Raw genomic sequence first — 19,352 nt, forward strand, 5'->3', positions numbered from 1 at the left:
CCGCCGCGGCCTCCGCGGGTGCAGGCCGGGCGGGGTGGGCGGCTCCCGGGGCTCCCGCGCCCCGAGTCCTCGGGGGCATCTCCAGAGGCGGCTTCTTTTGCACGGCGTCCACTGGAGAGGGCATCTCGGTTCCGATCTTTAAAAAACACCTCATGGCTCCGCTCCCTCTGATGCCATGGCCCCGACTGTCCCTATAACTTCCCCGCAGCGGCTGCTGCCTCCACCACGGGCCGCCTGCTCTCTTGGCGCCCGCATCTCCCGTGCTCTCAGCGCCTCGGGCGAGACCACGCGTACCTCTGGGGTCTTAGCGCAGCATCCCCGCGCCCCGGGCGGTGCCGGCTCTCGCCGCCAGAGGGCGCCGTCGGGGGCGGCGCGGCGCTCCGGCGGCCTCTCCTTTCGCGGCCTGAGCCTCGCCCCCTCCGCTCGCGCCGCCGGAAGTGGGAGGTGTCGCGCGCGGGCCGGCGCTCGACCCCTCCCCCCGTGCTCGGCCGCCCCCTCCCCCGCTCCGCCCGCTCAGGTGCGTCCCGTCCCTCCCCCCCTGCTTTTCTCCCGGGGGGCGCGGCGCGGGAGGTGTGTGCGGGGCGGGCGCGCGCGGGAGGGGGCGGCGAGGCCGGGACGCGGGCGGGGGTCCGGCACCGGGGTGGGGGGCGTGGAGGGTGCCGTGAGGACGGAGCCGGGGGTCCTCGGCCTGGAATGGGACGGGGCTGGCCGTGGGGTGGGGGCCCGAGGCGGGGAGGTGTCGGGGGCTGCGGCCGGCCGCGCGGTGCCTGTGGAGGCTGGCTGGGACCGCCGGGGCTGCTTCCCCCCATTGTCCGCTCCCCGTCCGGGCGCCGTCCTCCCCCGGGGCCGCGCCGCCGCCTCGCCGGTGCGGGAGCCCCTGGGCCCCGCGTCCGTGCTCCCGGAGCCGCGGACTTGGCGTGTGTGCCCCGGTGCCCCACTCCGGGGACCCCCCCCCCCGACCCTGCGCACTCCTGGGGTCAGGATGTGTGCACTTGAGGAAGCAGTCATGGCGATCCGGGGCCCGTTTTGTAGCAGGAGGGAAACTGAGACACAGCGGGCGTCTGGACTGTGGCTGAAGTGTTGACACGGCGCTGTCGCCATAGCTGCCCTGCGCGCTCGTCCGTGGTCGGGGGTCCGCCGGCGGTGCTGTTGGAATGGAAACTGACAGTACTTCGCCCGTCTGCCTCCCAAGAGATGTTTTCCTCCCTGTGGAAGGCCATGAGTTTGTGCTGCAGCGCAAAGGATGACCTTTAGATTAAAAAAAAAAAAAAAACAAAAAAAAAAAAACAAAAAAAAACAGCACCGGCAGGTTGCCTTACTTCTGTTGCCGTGTTGCTCAGCTTCTGTTTCGGTGCTAGGGTAGCCCAGGTCTCATACTTTGTTGCACTGCTGTAGCGACTGAAGATGGTGTTTTGTTTCCTGGCTAAGACTTTCCCCTCTGGGAGGAACACACGGACCCAGGCAGCTAGGCACTGGGATCGCCCGGGATTGCACTCCTTGTTCTCACACACACACACCTGCAGAAAACATGAACGGAGATGGAACTGCCATCGGGTGATTTAAAAACCTAAGGGACTGTTGATACCAGGCCAGAAAGATCACATCTTTTAGACGTGGTAGTGGGCGAGGTCAGTGGGAGATTCGCAGACTGTATTTTAGACGAGTGCGTTTCGGCCAGGATGCAAGGGAAAGGCTTGCATAGACGTTTGGATGATGGTGACGCCGGAGGCTTGATGCTGCGCCTCCTGCGTGCAGTGGCTCTCAATACCCCGCTGGAGGATACTAGAGTGTTTTCTTCTGCAGCCCAACTTTTGCCTGGTGTTTCTTTCACTCTTGCTTGCAGATTCGGGGCTGGGGGAGGGAAGATATATTTGTTTTCACCTCTTGAAAACTCTCCTTTGTTTCCCAATACGCAGAGCGTGATGGCGGCGCCCGAGGTCGCTGGTGTCGTGGCCAATGCCCCCGATCCTCCAGAATCCTCCTCTAGTTTGTGTGCTTCCAAATCAGAAGCAGGTCTGCCAGATGGCCTAAGGTAAATGTGTAGTTCTTGAAGCCTGGTTTGGGTGAAGCGCCGAGGAGGTGGGGTCTCCTCTGTAGCTCTAATGACGCTGCACTAGCTGAAGGTTTTTATGAGGTAGGGATCATCTGATCTGTCTCTATGTTTCTGGAATCCAGCACAGCACCTGCCACTCACAGGCTTGCTAACTGCTGAATGATTAGAATACAGGGCGTCAGACATCCTAAATGCAAATATTTTCCCCATCCTCCATGTATATGTTTTTTTTTTTTTTAAGATTTATTTATTTGAAAGGCAGAGTTACAGAGAGGCAGAGGCAGATCTTCCATCTGCTGGTTCACTCCCCAGATGGCCACAACAGCTGGAGCTGGGCCAATCTGAAGCCAGGAACCAGGAGCTTCTTCCGGGTCTCCCACACGGGTGCAGGGGCCCAAGCACTTGGGCCATCTTCTGCTGCTTTCCCAGGCCATAGCAGAGAGCTGTCTGGAAGAGGGGCAGCCAGGACTAGAACTGGCATCCATATGGGATATTGACACTGCAGGCGGCAGCCTTATGCACTGTGCCACAGTGCTGAACTCTGTATGCTCTTTTAACTGTGTGTTTATGTGTCATATACATAAAAACATGTGGTTACATGTGTAGTATGCATGCATAAACACAGACACATATGTGTATGTATCTACGTAGATGTCTTTGTTAATATAGCCTGCTACTTTATGTGTACATTTTACCTCCCATCTATACTCTTAAGGGCAGGAATTGTGATTACCCAACTCTGCATGTTACTACATGTGGATAATACATTGTTATATATAATACTGAAACAAGTTGACTATACAAGGAATCTTAAAAAAGTTAATGGAAAATGCATATTTTGAAAAATACGTGGATTTCAAAATTTTTTACATCAAAATAAATGTCCTTTAATTCTACAAGCTTTTTATTGTTACATTTATTTACTGTTTAAGAGTTAGCTATAGAAAGAGCACTTCTACTCCTTGTCCACTCCCCACATGCATGCATATCTTCAGCCAGGTATCAAAGCCAGGGGCTGAAGCCGGGAGCTGGGAACTCAATCCAGGTCTCATTTGGGTGGCAGGAACCCAGCTACTTGGGCCATCACCACTGCCTCCCAGAGTCTGCATTAGCGGGAAGCTAACTAGAGCTAGATATCATCAGGCACTGCAGCAAATGCTAGTTTGTGATGTAAGAGAGGGTCAGTTGAAAAAGTCAGTTAAAAGGGGGAGATGGCAAAGGAATTTCACATAGGTTTAATGTCTGGGCTTAAGACTAACCATTAGGAAAGTTCATGTCGTCATAAATCAGTTTTAAAGATCTCTTTAAAAAGCAGTACCTTACAGAGTGTTTGACCCAGCAGGTGAGCCGCTGACTGGGATACCCATGTCCCAGTATCTCAGTCCTGGCTCTCCTGTCAAACCCAGCTTCCTGCTAATGGCACCCTGTGAGGCAGCAAGTGGCAGCTCTAGTAGCTGTGATCCTGCCACCTGCACAGGAGGGCTGGACTGTCTGCATCCAGACACGAAGTGAGCAGACTGTGCTCTGGAAAACGGTTGAAGAAGCTAAAAGTGATTCTGGTCAAAGACACGTGTAATGAGGTTGAGTCAAAGTGTGTTTTGTGAAACATAGGAGTAGAATCAGTATTTCTAGGTTATTGTCTCATGTACTAAAATATGTGTAAAATCGTGCATGCAACTGAATAGTCTAACTAGCGTTAGGTTGTTGCCTCTACGTTCGTATTGTCCCTCAACCTCTTTTTGGATCTTCAGAGTCATTCCTGTTTGTGTGTTTACAGTAGACTGTCTCCAGAACCCAGGTTCTTTGCCGCCTAGCCTTACTGCTTACAGATGGGTAGAAATCATTGGTTGAAAATCAAGTTTTTTTTCATTCTGTTAATGGGGAGGATTTATTTAGCCTAGTTTTGTTTTTCTAATGGTTTGTTGATAGTTTTATATACCAAATCCTCTGAAAGACTGAGTGAAGAGAGAAACTTTTTATTTTATGTTTTTGATAGCCCCAAAGATCCTGCACAGAAGCAGAAGAACTCGCCTCTGTCGAGTGTAAGTAGCCAAACGCTAACCAAGGAGAATAGCAGAAATGTCCATTTGGAACACCCAGAGCAGAATCCTGGTTCATCAGCAGGTGACACTCCAGCAGCGCACCAGGAAGTTGTAGGAGAAAACTTGATAGCCACAGCCATTTGTCTTTCTGGCAGTGGGTCTCAGTCTGATATGAAGGACTTGGCCAGCACGGCAGGCGAGGAGGGGGACACGAGCCTCCAGGAGAGCCTCCGTCCAGTCACTCGATCTCATAAGGCAGGGTGCCGTACAAAGCAGCCTGCCTCCGAGAATGGCTCTGAAGAGAAGTCCCCACAAGCCTCCATCCAAAAGGAAGGGAGCAGGGACACAGGCTTGGATTTCCGACCTGTGGTGCCTCCAGCAAATGGGGTTGAAGGAGTCAGAGTGGATCAGGATGATGATCAGGATAGCTCTTCCTTGAAGCTTTCTCAGAACATTGCTGTACAGGTCAAGTATCAAGTTTCTACTATTCAAATGGAATCGGGGGGGTGGTTTGAGGGTAGGAGACCTCCCTTCGTATTTGGTAAACTACACTGTCTCAGGATTCTTGGCTAGCAGCCGTCATACTGTTTTCACACGGTGCCGTGCAGTGAGTTATTCTGGTGCTCAGTAAACAAGCCAATGCCCGTGTCGAATCTTACGGCCAGTGGGAATTGTATGACCTACGTGTGATCTCTTTGAGGAACTGACGAGCACAGGTCACGAGCATTCATATTTCCCATCTTTGTCCTTGCAGGAGGAATCCTTGTTAATTCTCTGACCTACATCTTACGAAGTACAGTGTATCCTGCCTTCTAGTGACTGGTGTGCTTTGTCGTAGGAGGAAGTACGGGCACGATAGGTTGTAGGGGCAAATTTGTCATCTCAGAGTGGAGACTTTCAGTCAGCTGCTGAGCCTTGTTCAGCTTGTTTCCTGGGACAAATGATTATTGTCATGTGGATGCTGGTGTCCGTTTGCCAGAGCTACATTGTTTTTCTTGCTATGAGCTAATGGGGGAAAGCACAAAACATTTGTTTCTTAGTTGCCTGTGGCAGATTTCTAGGTGGAATCCTAGAATAAGTACCTTTCTTAAAATGTCTCGGAGCAGTTCTAAATACGATTGTTTCTTCCTTTACAGACTGACTTTAAGACAGCTGATTCAGAGGTAAACACAGATCAAGATATTGAAAAGAATCTGGTAAGCATTCAAGCTGTCATTGTTGTTAAAGGAAACCATTAAAGCAGATATAGAGCCATGTCATCTCAATTGGAAAAGATGGAGGAATCCTCTTTATAAAATTCCTGACAGCTAACTTCTACTTGATCACTTCAGACATGGGAAGCTTTCTACCTATTGCATTTTAGTTCTCATTTTGAGGTGAGAATGGAACCTTTGTAAACTCTTTTTTTCTTTTTAAGATATATCTATATATTTGAAAGGCAGAATTACAAAGAGAAAGAGATCTTCCATCTACCGATTCACTACCCAAATGGCTGTGGTGGTCAGAGCTGGTCCAGGCTGAAGGCAGGAGTCTGGAACTCCATCTGTGTCTGCCTAATGGGTGTCAGGGGCCCAAGCACTTGGGTTATCTTCCATTGCTTCCCCAGGCATATTAGCGGGAGCCGGATCAAAAAGTGGAGCTGCCAGGACTCGAATTGTTGCTCATAAGGGATGCCGGCATTGGCAGGCTACAGTTTAACCTGCTGTGCCACAACGCTGGCCCCATGTAAGCTCTTAATACAATTCTCTCTCAGGATTTCTGGAGTAAATCTAATCTCTCTTCTTATTAGTCCTATGTATATTTGAAGATTTTTTTATGCTTCTTCCTCATACTCCTTTTTTTTTAAAATATTTATTTTATTTATTTGAAAGATGAAATTACATAGAGAGGCAGAGTCAGAGAAAGAGATGTCTTTCTTCTGTTGGTTCACTCCCCAAATGGCCGCAATGGCCAAAGCTGAGCTGATCTAAAGCCAGGAATCAGGAGCTTTTTCCGGGTTTCCCATTTAGGTACAGGGGCCCAAGCCCTTGGGCATCTTCTGCTGCTTTCCCAGGCCATAGCAGAGAGCTGGATTGTAATTGGAGCACCTGAGACTTCAATGGGCATCCGTATGGGATGCTGGTGCTGCAGGCTGGAGCTTTAAGCCACTGCTCCGTAGTGCTACTCCCCCTCTATTCCTCAAGTCCAGACCTCTCCAGGCAAAATGTCCCTACATGTTTTTAGCATTCTTATTTTGTAAGTATACTTTTTCAGTCTTTTGTCATCATCTTCTTGCTTTTACCTAGGCATGCTTCATTTTGGAAGTCTTTCTTTTAAAAAGTGATCCTGAGAACCAAATGTAATAGCCCAGATACAGTATGATTAGTTCATAATACAGTGGGTTTCTCAGTCTCTTTTTTTTAATTTATTTTTTTATTTTTTGACAGGCAGAGTTAGACAGTGAGAGAGACAGAGAGAGAGTTATAAAGAGAGAGAAAGGTCTTCTGTTGATTCACTCCCATAATGGCCACTACGACTGGCACTGCGCCGATCCAAAGCCAGGAGCCGGGTACTTCCTCCCGGTCTCCCATGGGGTGCAGGGCCCAAGCACTTGGGCCACCCTCCACTGCCCTCCCGGGCCACAGCAGAGAGCTGGACTGGAAGAGGAGCAATTGTGACTAGTACCTGGCACCCCGGCTGGGACTAGAACCCGAGGTGCCAGCACCGCAGGCAGAGGATTAGCCAAGTGAGCCACGGCGCCAGTTCTCAGTCTTTTTCATTCTAGATCCTGTTTCTTGAAAGTGTGCGTTGACTTATTTTGGCAGTCTGTTATGGTGGTGAGTTTTCAGTCAAGCCCCATCAAATACTTTCCTTACGTGTTGCTGACTTGTGTCTTTCCATTTTCATTCATGTGTTGTTAGTTTCTTTTTTATTTGAAAGGTAGTCATACAGAGAGGGAGATGCAGAGGCAGAGAGTGAGAAGTCGTCTATCCACTGGTCCGCTTCTGAATTGGCCACAATGGCTAGGGCTGGGCCAAGCCGAAGCTAGGAGCCAGAAGCTTCATTCAGATCTTCCACATGGGTTCAGGGGCAGTTCCAAGTGCTTGGGCCTTCTGCTGCTGCTTTCCCAGGCACGTTAGTGGGGAGCTGGAGTGGAACTGAAGCAGGTGGTCCTTGAACTGGTGCTCATATGGGATGCTGATGTCACAGGTGACGGCTTTACCCGCTGCAACAAAATGCCAGCCCCCATATATTATGAGATTTCAGTGTGTTTATTGGGTATAGTATAACACGTTATATGCATTGATTGGATCAGGGCAATTGGCATATGTATCACCTCTGACATTTATCATTTCTCAGAATCTTCTACCAGCTATTTTGAAAACTTCAGTTTGTTGTTGCCAACGCAGTTACTCTAATGTGCCGTAGAATGTCCTATCCAGCTGTACCCCTGTTAACTGTCCTCTCTATCCCCTGTTCCTCCACACCTTTTCTACACTCAGAACTACTCTTCTATACTTCTTTAAGACCAACTTTTAGCTTCCACATAGAAGTGAGAACATGTGATATCTGTCTTTCTGTGGCTGTCTTCATGTCTTTCAGTTCCAACCGTATTGCTGCAGACCACAAAATTCCATTCTCTTTCATGGCTGAATAATAATCCATTGTGTCTGTATACCACATTTCTTTTCCTGGACACCTAGGTTGAGTCCGTGCCTTGACTGTTGTGAATAGTGCTGCAGTGAACATGTGAGTGCAGGTGTCTCCAGCCTACTGACCACAACTCCTTTGGATGTGTAAAAGTACTTCACAAAGCTCATGGAAAATAGAATTAAAAATTAAGGATATTTTAGTCTAGGAAAATTTTGGAATTGTATTTATGAGAGATCACTGTAAACTTCATGAAAATATGAATTATGAAGAAACTGCATGGATTTCAAAGTCTTTTGCATCTTTTAATTCCATTTTTTTCCATCAACCTTTTGAAATACCCACATACATATTTAGAGAGTGCCATAGGGTATTCAATGCACGTATATAATGTATGCATTGTATAAGGTTTAAATCTGGGCAAACATACTTATCTTCTCAAAAATTTATCTCTCTCTCTTTTTTAAAGATTTATTTATTTGAAAGGCAGAGTTAGAGAGAGGGAGACATAGAATCCCCAAATGGTCACAATGGCTGGTGCTGGGCCGATCCGAAGCCAGAAGCCAGGAGCTTCTGCCAGGTTTCCCACATGGGTGCACAGGCCCAAGCACTTGGGCCATCTTCTACTGCTTTCCCAGGCCATTAACAGCCATTTGAGGGGTGAACCAACAGAAGGAAGGCCTTTCTCTCTCTCTCTCTCTCTCACTGTCTAACTCCGCCTGTCCAAAAAAATATTAAAAAAAAAAGAAGTGGAGCAACCAGGACTCAAGTCAGCCTTCATAGGGGATGCCGGTGCTGTAGGTGGAGGCTTAACCTACTGTGTCACAACCCTGGCCCCATTTGTCCATTTTTATTTATTTTTGTTTATTTTTTTAAAGATTTATTTATTTTTATTTGAAAGAGTTACACAGAGAGAGGCGAGGCAGAGAGAGAGAGAGAGGTCTTCCATCCACTGGTTCACTCCCCAATTGTCCACATTGGCTGGAGCTGCACCGATCTGAAGCCAGGAGCCAAGAGCTTCTTCTGCATCTCCATGCGGGTGCAAGGACCCAAGGACTTGAACCATCTTCTACTGCTATCCTAGGCCACAGCAGAGAGCTGGATCAGAAGTGGAGCAGCTGGGACTCAAACCAGTGCCCATATGGGATGCCGGCACTGCAGGCAGCAGCCTCACTTGCTATGCCACAGCACCGGCACCCCCCTCCCCCACATTAATTCTTTCAAGGTTTGGTAGAATTCATCAGTGAAGCGATCTAATCTCGGTTTTTTGGTTTTTTTTGGGGGGGGAGGTTTTTTTAAATTAGTGACTTAATCTTGTTACTGTGACCTGTTTAGGTTTTCTATATTTTCATGACTCAATTTTGGTAAGTTATATATGACCCAAAATATCTATTTCTTCCAGGTTTTCTAATTTGCTGGTATATAGGTGTTCATAATAGTCTCTAATGATCCTTTGTATTTCTGTCACATCGGTTGTAATATCTCCCTTTTCATCTTAGATTTTATTTGGCTAGAATCTTTTTTTCTTCATTAGTATAGCTTAACGGTTTGCCAGCTTATCTTTTTCAAAATTCATCTTTATTTCGTTGATTTTTATTTTAAGATTTATTTTATTTATTTGAAAAGCAGAGAGAGAGAAGGAGAGACTGAGTGAGGTAGAGAGATCTTCCATCTTCTGGTTCGGTTCCCAAATGGCCGCAACAGCTGGGGCTAGGCCAGGCTGAAGCCTGGAGCTTCTTCTAGGTCTCTTCCAGGGCTGCAGAGGCCCAAGACTTGGGCCATCCTCTGCTGCTTTTCTGGGACCATTAGCAGAGAGCTGGATTCAAAGTGGAGCATCAAGGACTTGAACAAGTGCCTGTAGGGGATGCTGGTATTGCAGGTGGCAGCTAAACCAACTGTGCCACATTGCCGGCCCCTATTTTGTTGATTTTTAAAATAATTTTTAAAAGCATTATTTGTTTGAAAGTCTGAGCAGCAGTGTGACAGATATCTTTATTTATTTGAAAGACAGAGCGACAGAGAAGCTGAGAGAGAGCGATCTTGACTGGTTCACTCCCTAAGTGGCCGCAGCAGGAACTCCATCTGAAGTTCCCCACATGATGGCAGGGATCCCAGCAGTTGTGCCATCTTTTACTGTCTTTGGAGGTACATTAGCAGGAAGCTCAATTGAAAGTAGAGCAGCCAGGACTGTAAGCAGCACACCGATATGGGATGCTGGTATCACAAGTGGCAGCTTAACTCACTATTTCACAAGCTGGGCCCTTTATTGTTTTTTGTATTGTTGTTTTATACACACACACACACACACATTTATTTATATATTTATTTGAAAGAGTTAAAGAGGGAGAGACAGGTCTTCCATCTGCTGGTTTGCCCCCCAGATGGCTGCAATGTCTAGGGCTGGGCCAGGCTGAAACCAGGAGCTTCACTGGGTCTCCCAAGTGGGTGGTAAGGGCCTAAATATTTGGGCCATCTTCTGCTGCTTTAGGTGCGTTAGCACATTAGCAGGGAGCTGTATTGGAAGTGGAACAGCCAGGACACAAACTGCCCATATGGGATGCCAGCGTTGCAGGCTGCAGCTTTTACCTGCTATATCACGATGCTGAGCCCGCTTTTGTATTGTTTTTTAAGTCTCTATTTTGTTTATTTCTGCTCTTTGTTATTTCTTTTTATAAAGTTTTGGTTTGCCACCTTCTTGCTTTTCTATCTAGTTCCTAGGTTGCGTTGTTAGGTTTTTTTATCTGAAAATTTTTTATGCATATATATTTTAAAATATTTATCTGAGGCCGGCGCCATGGCTCACTTGGTTAATCCTCCGCCTGTGGCGGCGCCGGCATCCCATATGGGTGCCGGGTTCTAGTCCTGGTTGCTCCTCTTCCAGTCCAGCTCTCTGCTGTGGCCCAGGAAGGCAGTGGAGGATGGCCCAAGTGCTTGGTCCCCTGCACCCACATGGGAGACCAGGAGGAAGCACCTGTCTCCTAGCTTTGGATCGGCGCAGCGCCGGCTGTAGCAGCCATTTGCGGGCTGAACCAATGGAAGGAAGACCTTTCTCTCTGTCCCTCTCTCTCACTGTCTAACTCTACCTGTCCAAAAAAAAAAAATATATATATATATATATTTATATTTATCTGAAAGGCAGAATGATAGAGAGAGAGAGGGAGAGACAGAGAAAGAGATCTTCCATCTGCTGGTTCACTCCCCAAATAGCCACAACAGTTTGGACTGGGCCAGGCTGAGTGGTAGCCAGAAACTTCATCTGGGTCTCTCATATGGGTGGCAGAGGCCCAAGTATTTGGGCCATCTTCTGCTGCTTTCCCAGGAACATCAGTAGGGAGCTGAATCAGAAGTGGGGCAACAGGGGATTGAACTCCTGCTCTGATACAGGCTGCTAGCAACGCAGGCGACGGCTTAAAATGCTGTGCCACAGTGCTATTACTGCTATAAACTTCCTTCTTAGTACTGATTTTGCTGTATCCTGTAGGTTTTGGTATATTGTGTTTTCATTTGCGTTTCTTTCAAGAAATAATTTTATTCCCTTTGCTGTCAGAGAAAGTACATGTTACAATTGCACTTCTTAAAAATTTGCTAGGATTTGTTTTGTGGCTTGTGGTCTCCTGGTAATGTTCCATGTGCTGTTAAGAATTCGTATGCTACAGCTGTTGGTTGAAATGCTCTATAAACGTCTGTTAGGTCCAATTTCCCTCTGATATTTCTTTGTTGATTTTTTTGTCTGGATGATCTGTCTCTTCATGTAAGTGGGACGTTGAGGCCCTGACTATTATCATATTACAGTCTGTCTCTCCATTGAGAGGTAATACTTGCTTCACACAATTGGGTAGTCCAGTATTGGGAACATATATATTTATACTTGTTATTTCCTCTTGTTGTATTGATATCTTTATCATTATTTAGTGGCCTATGTCTGTTTTCCTAAATGTGTATTTTTTTAAGAGGAAGGCCAATGTTGGGAAAGATACCTAGGATCAGATCTTTGGGGTAAGGTATGTTAATTGAAGGCAGAGCAATATGAACAGGAGCATTGCTTATAACCAGATAAGAAAGTGGATATCTGGTACAAGATGAAGAAAGCGAGGGGCAGGTGTAAAGATGTAAGTTATTGGAGTATATTAGGCAGATGAAACCAGTAGAAGTTTTTAGCTGGAGAGTTACTTGTAGCAGACAAGTAGAAAGGTCCCAGAGAAGAAAGCCCTAGTAGAGAAGGGCTTGGTGGAAATGAGGGTAGAAAAGAACTTCAGGGAAGTGGGAGGAAAGCACATTTCCTTGAGTGCTGACTGTAACCATGTTACGCGGTCTTTATTCTGTCCTCACAGTTGTAAGCTTGGGTTCAGGGAAGTACATGATGTTTGAAGGGGTCCCCTACAAAGGCGTAAATAAGCTTTCCCTTGTTCTGAAACAGGGCTGCAAATCCAGTGAGCCACTGGGCTGAAAAGGGGCCCAGGATTTTTTTGTTTGGCTAAAATGTTTTGGGTAATTGTGAGGTCCAAGTGATTTTTTAAAAAAAAATATATATATATATATTTATTTGAAAGGCAAAGTTATGGAGAGGCAGAGGCAGAGAGAGAGAGGTCTTCCATCTGCTGGTTCATTCCCCAGATGGCTGCAACAGCCGGAACTGGGCCAATCCAAAGCTAGGAGCTTCCTCAAGGACTCGGGCCATCTTTCAGTTCTTCCCCAGGCCATAGCAGAGAGTTGGATTGGAAGTGGAGTAGCCAGGACTTGAACTAGCGCCCATAAGGGATGCCGGCACTGCAGGTGTGGCAGCCTTACCTGGTATGCCACAGCGCTGACCCCAAGTGCTTTTTAAAAAGCCTGTGAAACAAGGCAGGTGTTAAACTGGTAGCAGTGTAAGAACCTGGCTCCTGATTATTTTCTGTTTTCATGCATATATGGAAATTTCCCTTTACCTGCATTTGAAATTGTTTATTTATTTTTTTGACAGGCAGAGTGGACAGTGAGAGAGACAGAGAGAAAGGTCTTCCTTTTGCCATTGGTTCACCCTCCAATGGTGGCCGTGGCCGGTGTGCTGCGGCCAGCGCACCACGCTGATCTGTAGGCAGGAGCCAGGTGCTTCTCCTGGTCTCCCATGGGGTGCAGGGCCCAAGCACTTGGGCCATCCTCCACTGCACTCCCAGGCCATAAAACAGAGCTGGCCTGGAAGAGGGGCAACTGGGACAGAATCCGGCACCCCGACTGGGACTAGAACCTGGTGTGCCGGCGCCGCAAGGCAGAGGATTAGCCTATTGAGCCGTGGTGCTGGCCCTGCATTTGAAATTGTTACTCCTGGTCTTAGGAACCATCTAGCCACTGATGAGACAAAGTAACAGTGTATAACAACCATTCGGCTTGTTAAGATGAGATGAATTGGATCAAGTAATTTACTGTTTGCTGTTAAGTTGCATATTTGTATGTACCAGTAAAATAGAATGTACCCAAGACTTCGTTCCCTGATACTAATGCTTTTTCCTTATTCTGTGTATGATCTAAAGATGCAAGAAGGTGAGGAATGTATCATGAGGAAGCAAAGGGAAGGAAAAGAAATTCTTTCATCTATTTGGTTCTTCACCTTTACTTGCCTTAGATTAAGATTTATTTTTCAGAACCTTCTTAGAAATTCTTATCTCAGAAAAAAAAAAAAAAAAACCCACACTATACACATTCTTCACACACACCCATATCAGAGTTTGAAGATCACCTGAGGGCTGTCCATAAATCTCAGATTCAGGCTCTCTGCAAAGATGTGATGCTTGCGCCCAGTGTTGTGGCAGAGCGGGTAAAGCCTCTGCCTGCAGTGGTAGCATCCCGTATAGGCACCGCTTTGAGTCCCAGCTGCTCCACTTCTGATCCAGCTCTCTGCTGTGGCCTGGGAAAGCCGCAGATGATGGCCCAAAATCTTGGACCCCTTCACCCACATGGGAGACGCAGAAGAAGCTCCTGGTTCCCATTCCTTTCTTTGGCATGGCCCAACCCCGGCCATTGTAGCCATTTGGGGAGTGAACCAGTGGATGGAAGATGTCTCTCTCTGCCTGTCTCCCTCTCTCTAACTCTGCCTTTCAAATAAGTAAATTTCTTTTTTTAAAAAAAGATTTATTTATTTATTTGAAAGGCAGAGTTACAGAGAGGCAGAGGCAGAGGCAGAGGCAGAGAGATAACAAGCTTCCATCTGTTGGTTCACTCCTCAAATAGCCACAACAGCAGGAGCTGATAAGAGGGAGACAGAGCTGAACTGTGATCCTCAGAAGCCTCACTTTTTTATTTTTAAAGATTTATTTTGGGCCGGCGCCGGGGCTCAATAGGCTAATCCTCCGCCTAGTGGCGCCGGCACACCGAGTTCTAGTTCCGGTCGGGGTGCCAGATTCTGTCCCGGTTGCCCCTTTTCCAGGCCAACTCTCTGCTATGGCCCAGGAGTGCAGTGGAGGATGGCCCAAGTGCTTGGGCCCTGCACCCCATGGGAGACCAGGAGAAGCACCTGGCTTCTGCCATCGGATCAGCGCGGTGCGTCAGCCGCGGTGGCCATTGGAGAGTGAACCAATGGCAAAGGAAGACCTTTCTCTCTGTCTCTCTCTCTCTCACTGTCCACTCTGCCTGTCAAAAAAAAAAAATTATTTATTTTATTTGAAAGTCAGAGTTACACAGAGAGAGATGGAGAGACAGAGAGAGAGAGAGGTCTTCTATCCGCTGGTTCACTCCCAGTTGGCTGCAACGGCTGGAGCTGTGCTGATCTGAAGCCAGGAACCAGGAGCTTCTTCTGGGTCTCCCATGAAGATGCAGGGGCCCACACACTTGGGCCATCTTCCACTGCTTTCCCAGGCTATAAGCAGAGAGAGCTGGATCAGAAGAGGAGCAACCGGGACTTGAACTGGCGCCCATATGAGATGCTGGCGCTGCAGGTGGTGGCTTTACCTGCTACACCACAACGCTGGACCCAAGCCTCACTTCTAATCTCTAGATTTTATGAGAATTTGCTGATTTGTTCTGTTGGAATACAGGATTCCATAGACTTCTTTGGTGAATCTGTTTTTAGTGCTAATGACCAGTAAGGTATCCTGTTCTTGGATGCATTTTCAGTGGATACTCTCTTCTTTGTTTTTGCACATTCTTTTTGATGATAAAATACCTCCTTTATAACCCCTGGAGCAAGAGTTGGCAAACATTTTCGATCAAGGATCTGATAATGCATATTTTAGGCTTTGTGAACTATTTGGCCTCTGTTGTAGCTATTCCACTTTTCCACTGTAGTGTGAAAACAACCCAGAAACTATGGGTGTGGTTGTATTTATAATAAAATAAACAAACAGGTGATATTTAGATTTGACTTGATCTATAAGTTGTCAACAAAGCCTTAGAGTAATGTTGTATGATAGGAGTTGCCAGAACTTTGGAAATGGCTCCCTTGGAAATGGCTCTGTGTCTCTGCTGTTTGGTATGCTAACCACTAACTACTAGTCACATGTAGCCTTTAAGAACTTAAGATGTAGCTAGGCATGAGGGCCTAGATTTTTCTGTTTTATCATACTTCAAAGTTGGATAACCACATATGGCCGGTAGCTCCAGGGTTAGACAGTGCAGCCCGAGAACTGCACAATGCCTTTGGACTGGCACTTGGTGCATGTTTCCTTCCTTCCTTTTTTTATTTTTTCTTTTTAAAGGTTTGTTTATTTATTTGGAAGATAAAATGAAGAGAGAATGAGAGAGATCTTCTATTTACTGGTTTACTCCTCTAATGCCCACAACAGCCAGGGCTAGGCCAGACCAAAGCCAGGAGTCAGGATCTTTGGGTCTCTCACATGGGTGGCAGGAACCCCAGCACTTGGGCTATCATCCTCTGCCTTCCCAGGCGCATTATCAGGAAGCTGGATCAGAAGTGGAAGAACTGAGACTCGAACTGGCACTTCATGTGGGATGCCGGAGTCATAAGTGGTGGTTTAACCCATGGCACCACAGTGCCTGACCCTGGTGAATAGTTCTTGTGATTAAATTAGGAAGTAAACTTCTCTTGTGTTGTTCCCATTAGGATAAAATGATGACAGAGAGAACCCTCTTGAAGGAGCGTTATCAGGAGGTCCTAGACAAGCAGAGGCAAGTGGAGAATCAGCTCCAGGTGCAATTAAAGCAGCTCCAGCAGAGGAGAGAGGAAGAAATGAAGAATCATCAGGTATTTTGCTTATATTGAAATTGTTGGATGAGATGCTGCTTGTGATGCCTGCGTCCCATATTGGAGGGCCTGGGTTGGCTTCTGGCTCCTCTTCTGATTCCAGCTTCCTATAAATGTATACCCTGGGGAGAAGCAGATGATGGTTCAAGCACTTGGTTCCCTGTCACCTGGATGGGAGATCCAGGCTCCTGGCTCCTGGCTTCATCTGGATCATTCTCGACTATTGCAGGCATCTGAGGAGTGAACAAACAGATGGAAGACCTCTTGTCTGCCTGCTTGCCTGCCTGCCTTTCAGAGAAAGTGTGTGTGTGTGTGTGTGTATGGTACAAGTCTAATAAAGTTTTTTCCATGTAGATAATTTTGTCAACTAAGTATATTAAATAAATAAGCCTTTTCTCTCTGAACTAAAATAGGAGTAAGAGTTTAGACAAGATAGCTTCAAAGGTTCTCTTTGTTCTAAATCATATGATAACCATCTGCCACACGGGTGGCAGGGACTCACCCACTTGAGCTATCACCTGCTGCTTTCCAGGGTGTCCCTTAGCAGGAAGCTGGAATTCAAACCCGGTACTCCCCCGTAGGATGTGGGTATCCCATGTGGTTTCTAACTTTTGGGTCATTAACATTTGGGCCATGCCAAATGGCTATTCCTGCCCCCCCCCTTTTTTTTTTAGAGATTTATAGATTTATTTGAAAGAGTTACACAGAGAGAGAAGGAGAGGCAGAGAGAGAGGGAGAGGTCTTCCATCTGCTGATTCACTCCTCAGTTGGCTGCAACAGCTGGAGCTGCACCAATCCGAAGCCAGGAGCCAGGAGCTTCTTCTGAGTCTCCCATGTGGGTGCAGGGCCCAAGGACATGGGCCATCCTCTGCTTTCCCAGGCCATAGCAGAGAGCTGGATCGGAAGTGGAGCAGCCAGGACTTGAACTGGTGCTCATATGGGATGCCAGCACTGCAGGCGATGGCTTTACCCACTATACCACAGCACCGGCCCCAAGATTTATTTATTTATTTGAAAGTCTGGGTTACACAGAGAGAGAAGGAAAGGTGGGGGCGGGGGGAGAAGGGTCTTCCATCCAATGGTTCGATCCCTGATTGGCTGTAATAGCTGGAGGTATGCCAATCCAAAGCCAGTAACCAGGAGCTTCTTTTGGGTCTCATTGTGGGTACAGGGGCCCAGGTACTTGGGCCATCCTCTACTGCTTTCCCAGGCCATAGCAGAGAGCTGGATCTGAAGTGGAGCAGCTGGGACTTGAACCGGCGCCCACATGGATGCCAGCACTGCAGGCGGCAGATTTACCTGCCATGCCACAGTGTTGGCCCCATCTTGCCTTTTTTATATTAAAAATATAGTTCCAGATAGATTAAAAATTAGGGAGAAATTTTAAATTAGAAAATTTAGGAGAATATTTATAGAGCTTCAAATTGTAAGAGATTACTCTAAGCAAGGCAGAAAAACCCAGAAGCCATAAAGAAAAAGATTAATCACTTTAATTTCATATAATTAAAATTTTCCAGTATGACAAATGATGTAAAGTCTAAAGATTGTTAGATTGGGAGAAAATATTTGTAGCACATCTGATAAAATTTTAATATTTATGAGATTCTAAGGATTCTTACTAATTATATAAAGTCAGTCCAGGGAAAAATCAGATATGGTGTTGAATTTATGATGAATTTAGTGGTTTAAACAATTATTGTTTTGCGTTCAGTTGGTCAAAAACCCAGTGTGACTGTCACTGCTAAAATCTCGGCATTGGTAAGGCTGCATTCTCTTCTGGGATTCTGTGCAAGAGCATGCTTCTTTGCTTCTCCAACTTCAAGAGCAGAGATGGCAAATATCCAGGCTATGGGCCTGGAGATAAGTCCCACAGGATCGTTTGGACTGGCCCTGCCAAGGCCATTGCAGGTGGGGCTTGAAATTCGATAAATCTGCAGCAGGCTAATTTTTTTTTTTTTTAAAGATCTATATTTATTTGAAAGGCAGAGTTAGAGAGAATGAGAGAGAGAGTGAAAGAGATCTTCTGTCCACTGGTTTACTCCCTAAGTGGCCACAGATGGCATGGGCCTGGGCCAGGCCAAAGGCAGGAGCCAGGAACTCCATCCTAGACTCCTATGTAGGTGGCAGGGCCATCTTCTGCTGCCTTCCCAAGGGAGGGAGTTGAATTGGAAATGGAGCAACTGGGACTTGAACTAATACATTCATATGGGATATTGGTGATGCAAGCAGTAGCTTAACCTGCACCTCAATGCTGGCTCCTAACAGGCTAATTCTGTTTTAAAGATTTATTTATTTATTTGAAAGGAAGAGTTAAGAGAGGCAGAGATAGAGAAAGAGAGAGGTCGTCCATTGGCTGGTTCACTCCCAAAATGGCCGTAATGGCTGGAACTGGGTTGATCTGAAGCCAGGAGCCTGGAGCATCTTCTGGGTCCCCCACACAAGTGCAGGGTCCCAAGGACTTGGCCAACTTCCACTGCTTTCTCAGGCCATAGCAGAGAGCTGGACCAGAGGTGTAGCAGCTGGGACTCAAACCAGCACCAATATGGTATTCTGGCACTGCAGGTGGTAGCTTCACCCTCTAAGCCACAGCGCCAGCCCCTACCAGGCTAATTTTTAAGTTGATAACCTTGTCTGGCCAATGAATGGTGCTGTAAGTATCCAAGTGACCCTTGGCAGAAAAAAAGTTCCCCACCCTTGCTTTAGAGGTCATCTGCACTCCTTGACTTGTGGTCCCCTTCCTTCATCTTCAAAACCAGCAGCACTGTTACCTGTCTGACTTCTTTGCTAATCACATCTTGCTCTGAACTCAACTGGAAATAATCCTCTACCTTTAAGGATTCATGTGATTAGATTGGCCCTCACTAGATAACCCAGGATAATCTCCCCATCTTGTGCTTTTCTCCTAATAACATCTCCAAAGTCCCTTTTGTCACGGAGAGTAACTTATTTACAAATTCCCGAGCTTAGATTGTGGACATCTTGGGGTGGGCATGTATTACTTTGCTAATCACAGTTATAAACAAATTCACAGAAGAGAAAAAGCAAATCAGAAATATACGAAAAGCATGATGCAAATAATGTACAGAAGATGTTCTAATATTTTTGAGAAATGAAATACAAAGTAATAAGTCAGATTTACCTAAGTATTCAAGGGTACTTCAAAAAGTACCCTTGGAAAAAGAGATGAAAAGACAAGTTTATTTTGGTACAAAAATTTGAAACCTATACATTATTTTTTCATAATATGTGTTTTTCAGGGCCAGCGTTGCGGCACAGTGGGTTAAGCTGCTGCCTGTAATGCCACTGGTATCCCATATGGGTGCCGATTCAAGCCTCAGCGGCTTAACTTTCCTATGTACCTGGGAAAGTAGTGGAAGATGACCCAAGTCCTTGGGCCCCTGCTACCCACATGGGAGACTCAGGTGGAGTTCCAGGTGCTTGTTTTGGCCAGGTC

The 19,352-nt window shown here is 46.8% G+C and overlaps 1 protein-coding gene across 5 annotated transcripts in view; it reads left to right on the top strand.

Moving 5' to 3' along the window:
- The first annotated feature begins 470 nt into the window (after positions 1–470).
- RNF214 (ring finger protein 214) overlaps positions 471–19,352 on the top strand; it is a 33,095-nt gene continuing 14,213 nt past the window's right edge. For 3 of the 5 annotated variants that reach the window (XM_062197087.1, XM_062197088.1, XM_062197089.1), the window contains exons 1-5: positions 471–517; positions 1,917–2,032; positions 4,050–4,560; positions 5,232–5,291; positions 15,758–15,898. In XM_062197087.1, the coding sequence (XP_062053071.1) occupies positions 1,923–2,032; positions 4,050–4,560; positions 5,232–5,291; positions 15,758–15,898 (822 nt within the window). In that variant the 5' untranslated portion in view covers positions 471–517; positions 1,917–1,922. The remainder of the gene's footprint in view (positions 518–1,916; positions 2,033–4,049; positions 4,561–5,231; positions 5,292–15,757; positions 15,899–19,352) is intronic. The other 2 variants (XM_062197090.1, XM_062197091.1) reach the window with 1 other exon arrangement.

This window comes from Lepus europaeus, chromosome 7 (genome assembly GCF_033115175.1).
Source record: "Lepus europaeus isolate LE1 chromosome 7, mLepTim1.pri, whole genome shotgun sequence".
NCBI lineage: Eukaryota > Metazoa > Chordata > Mammalia > Lagomorpha > Leporidae > Lepus > Lepus europaeus.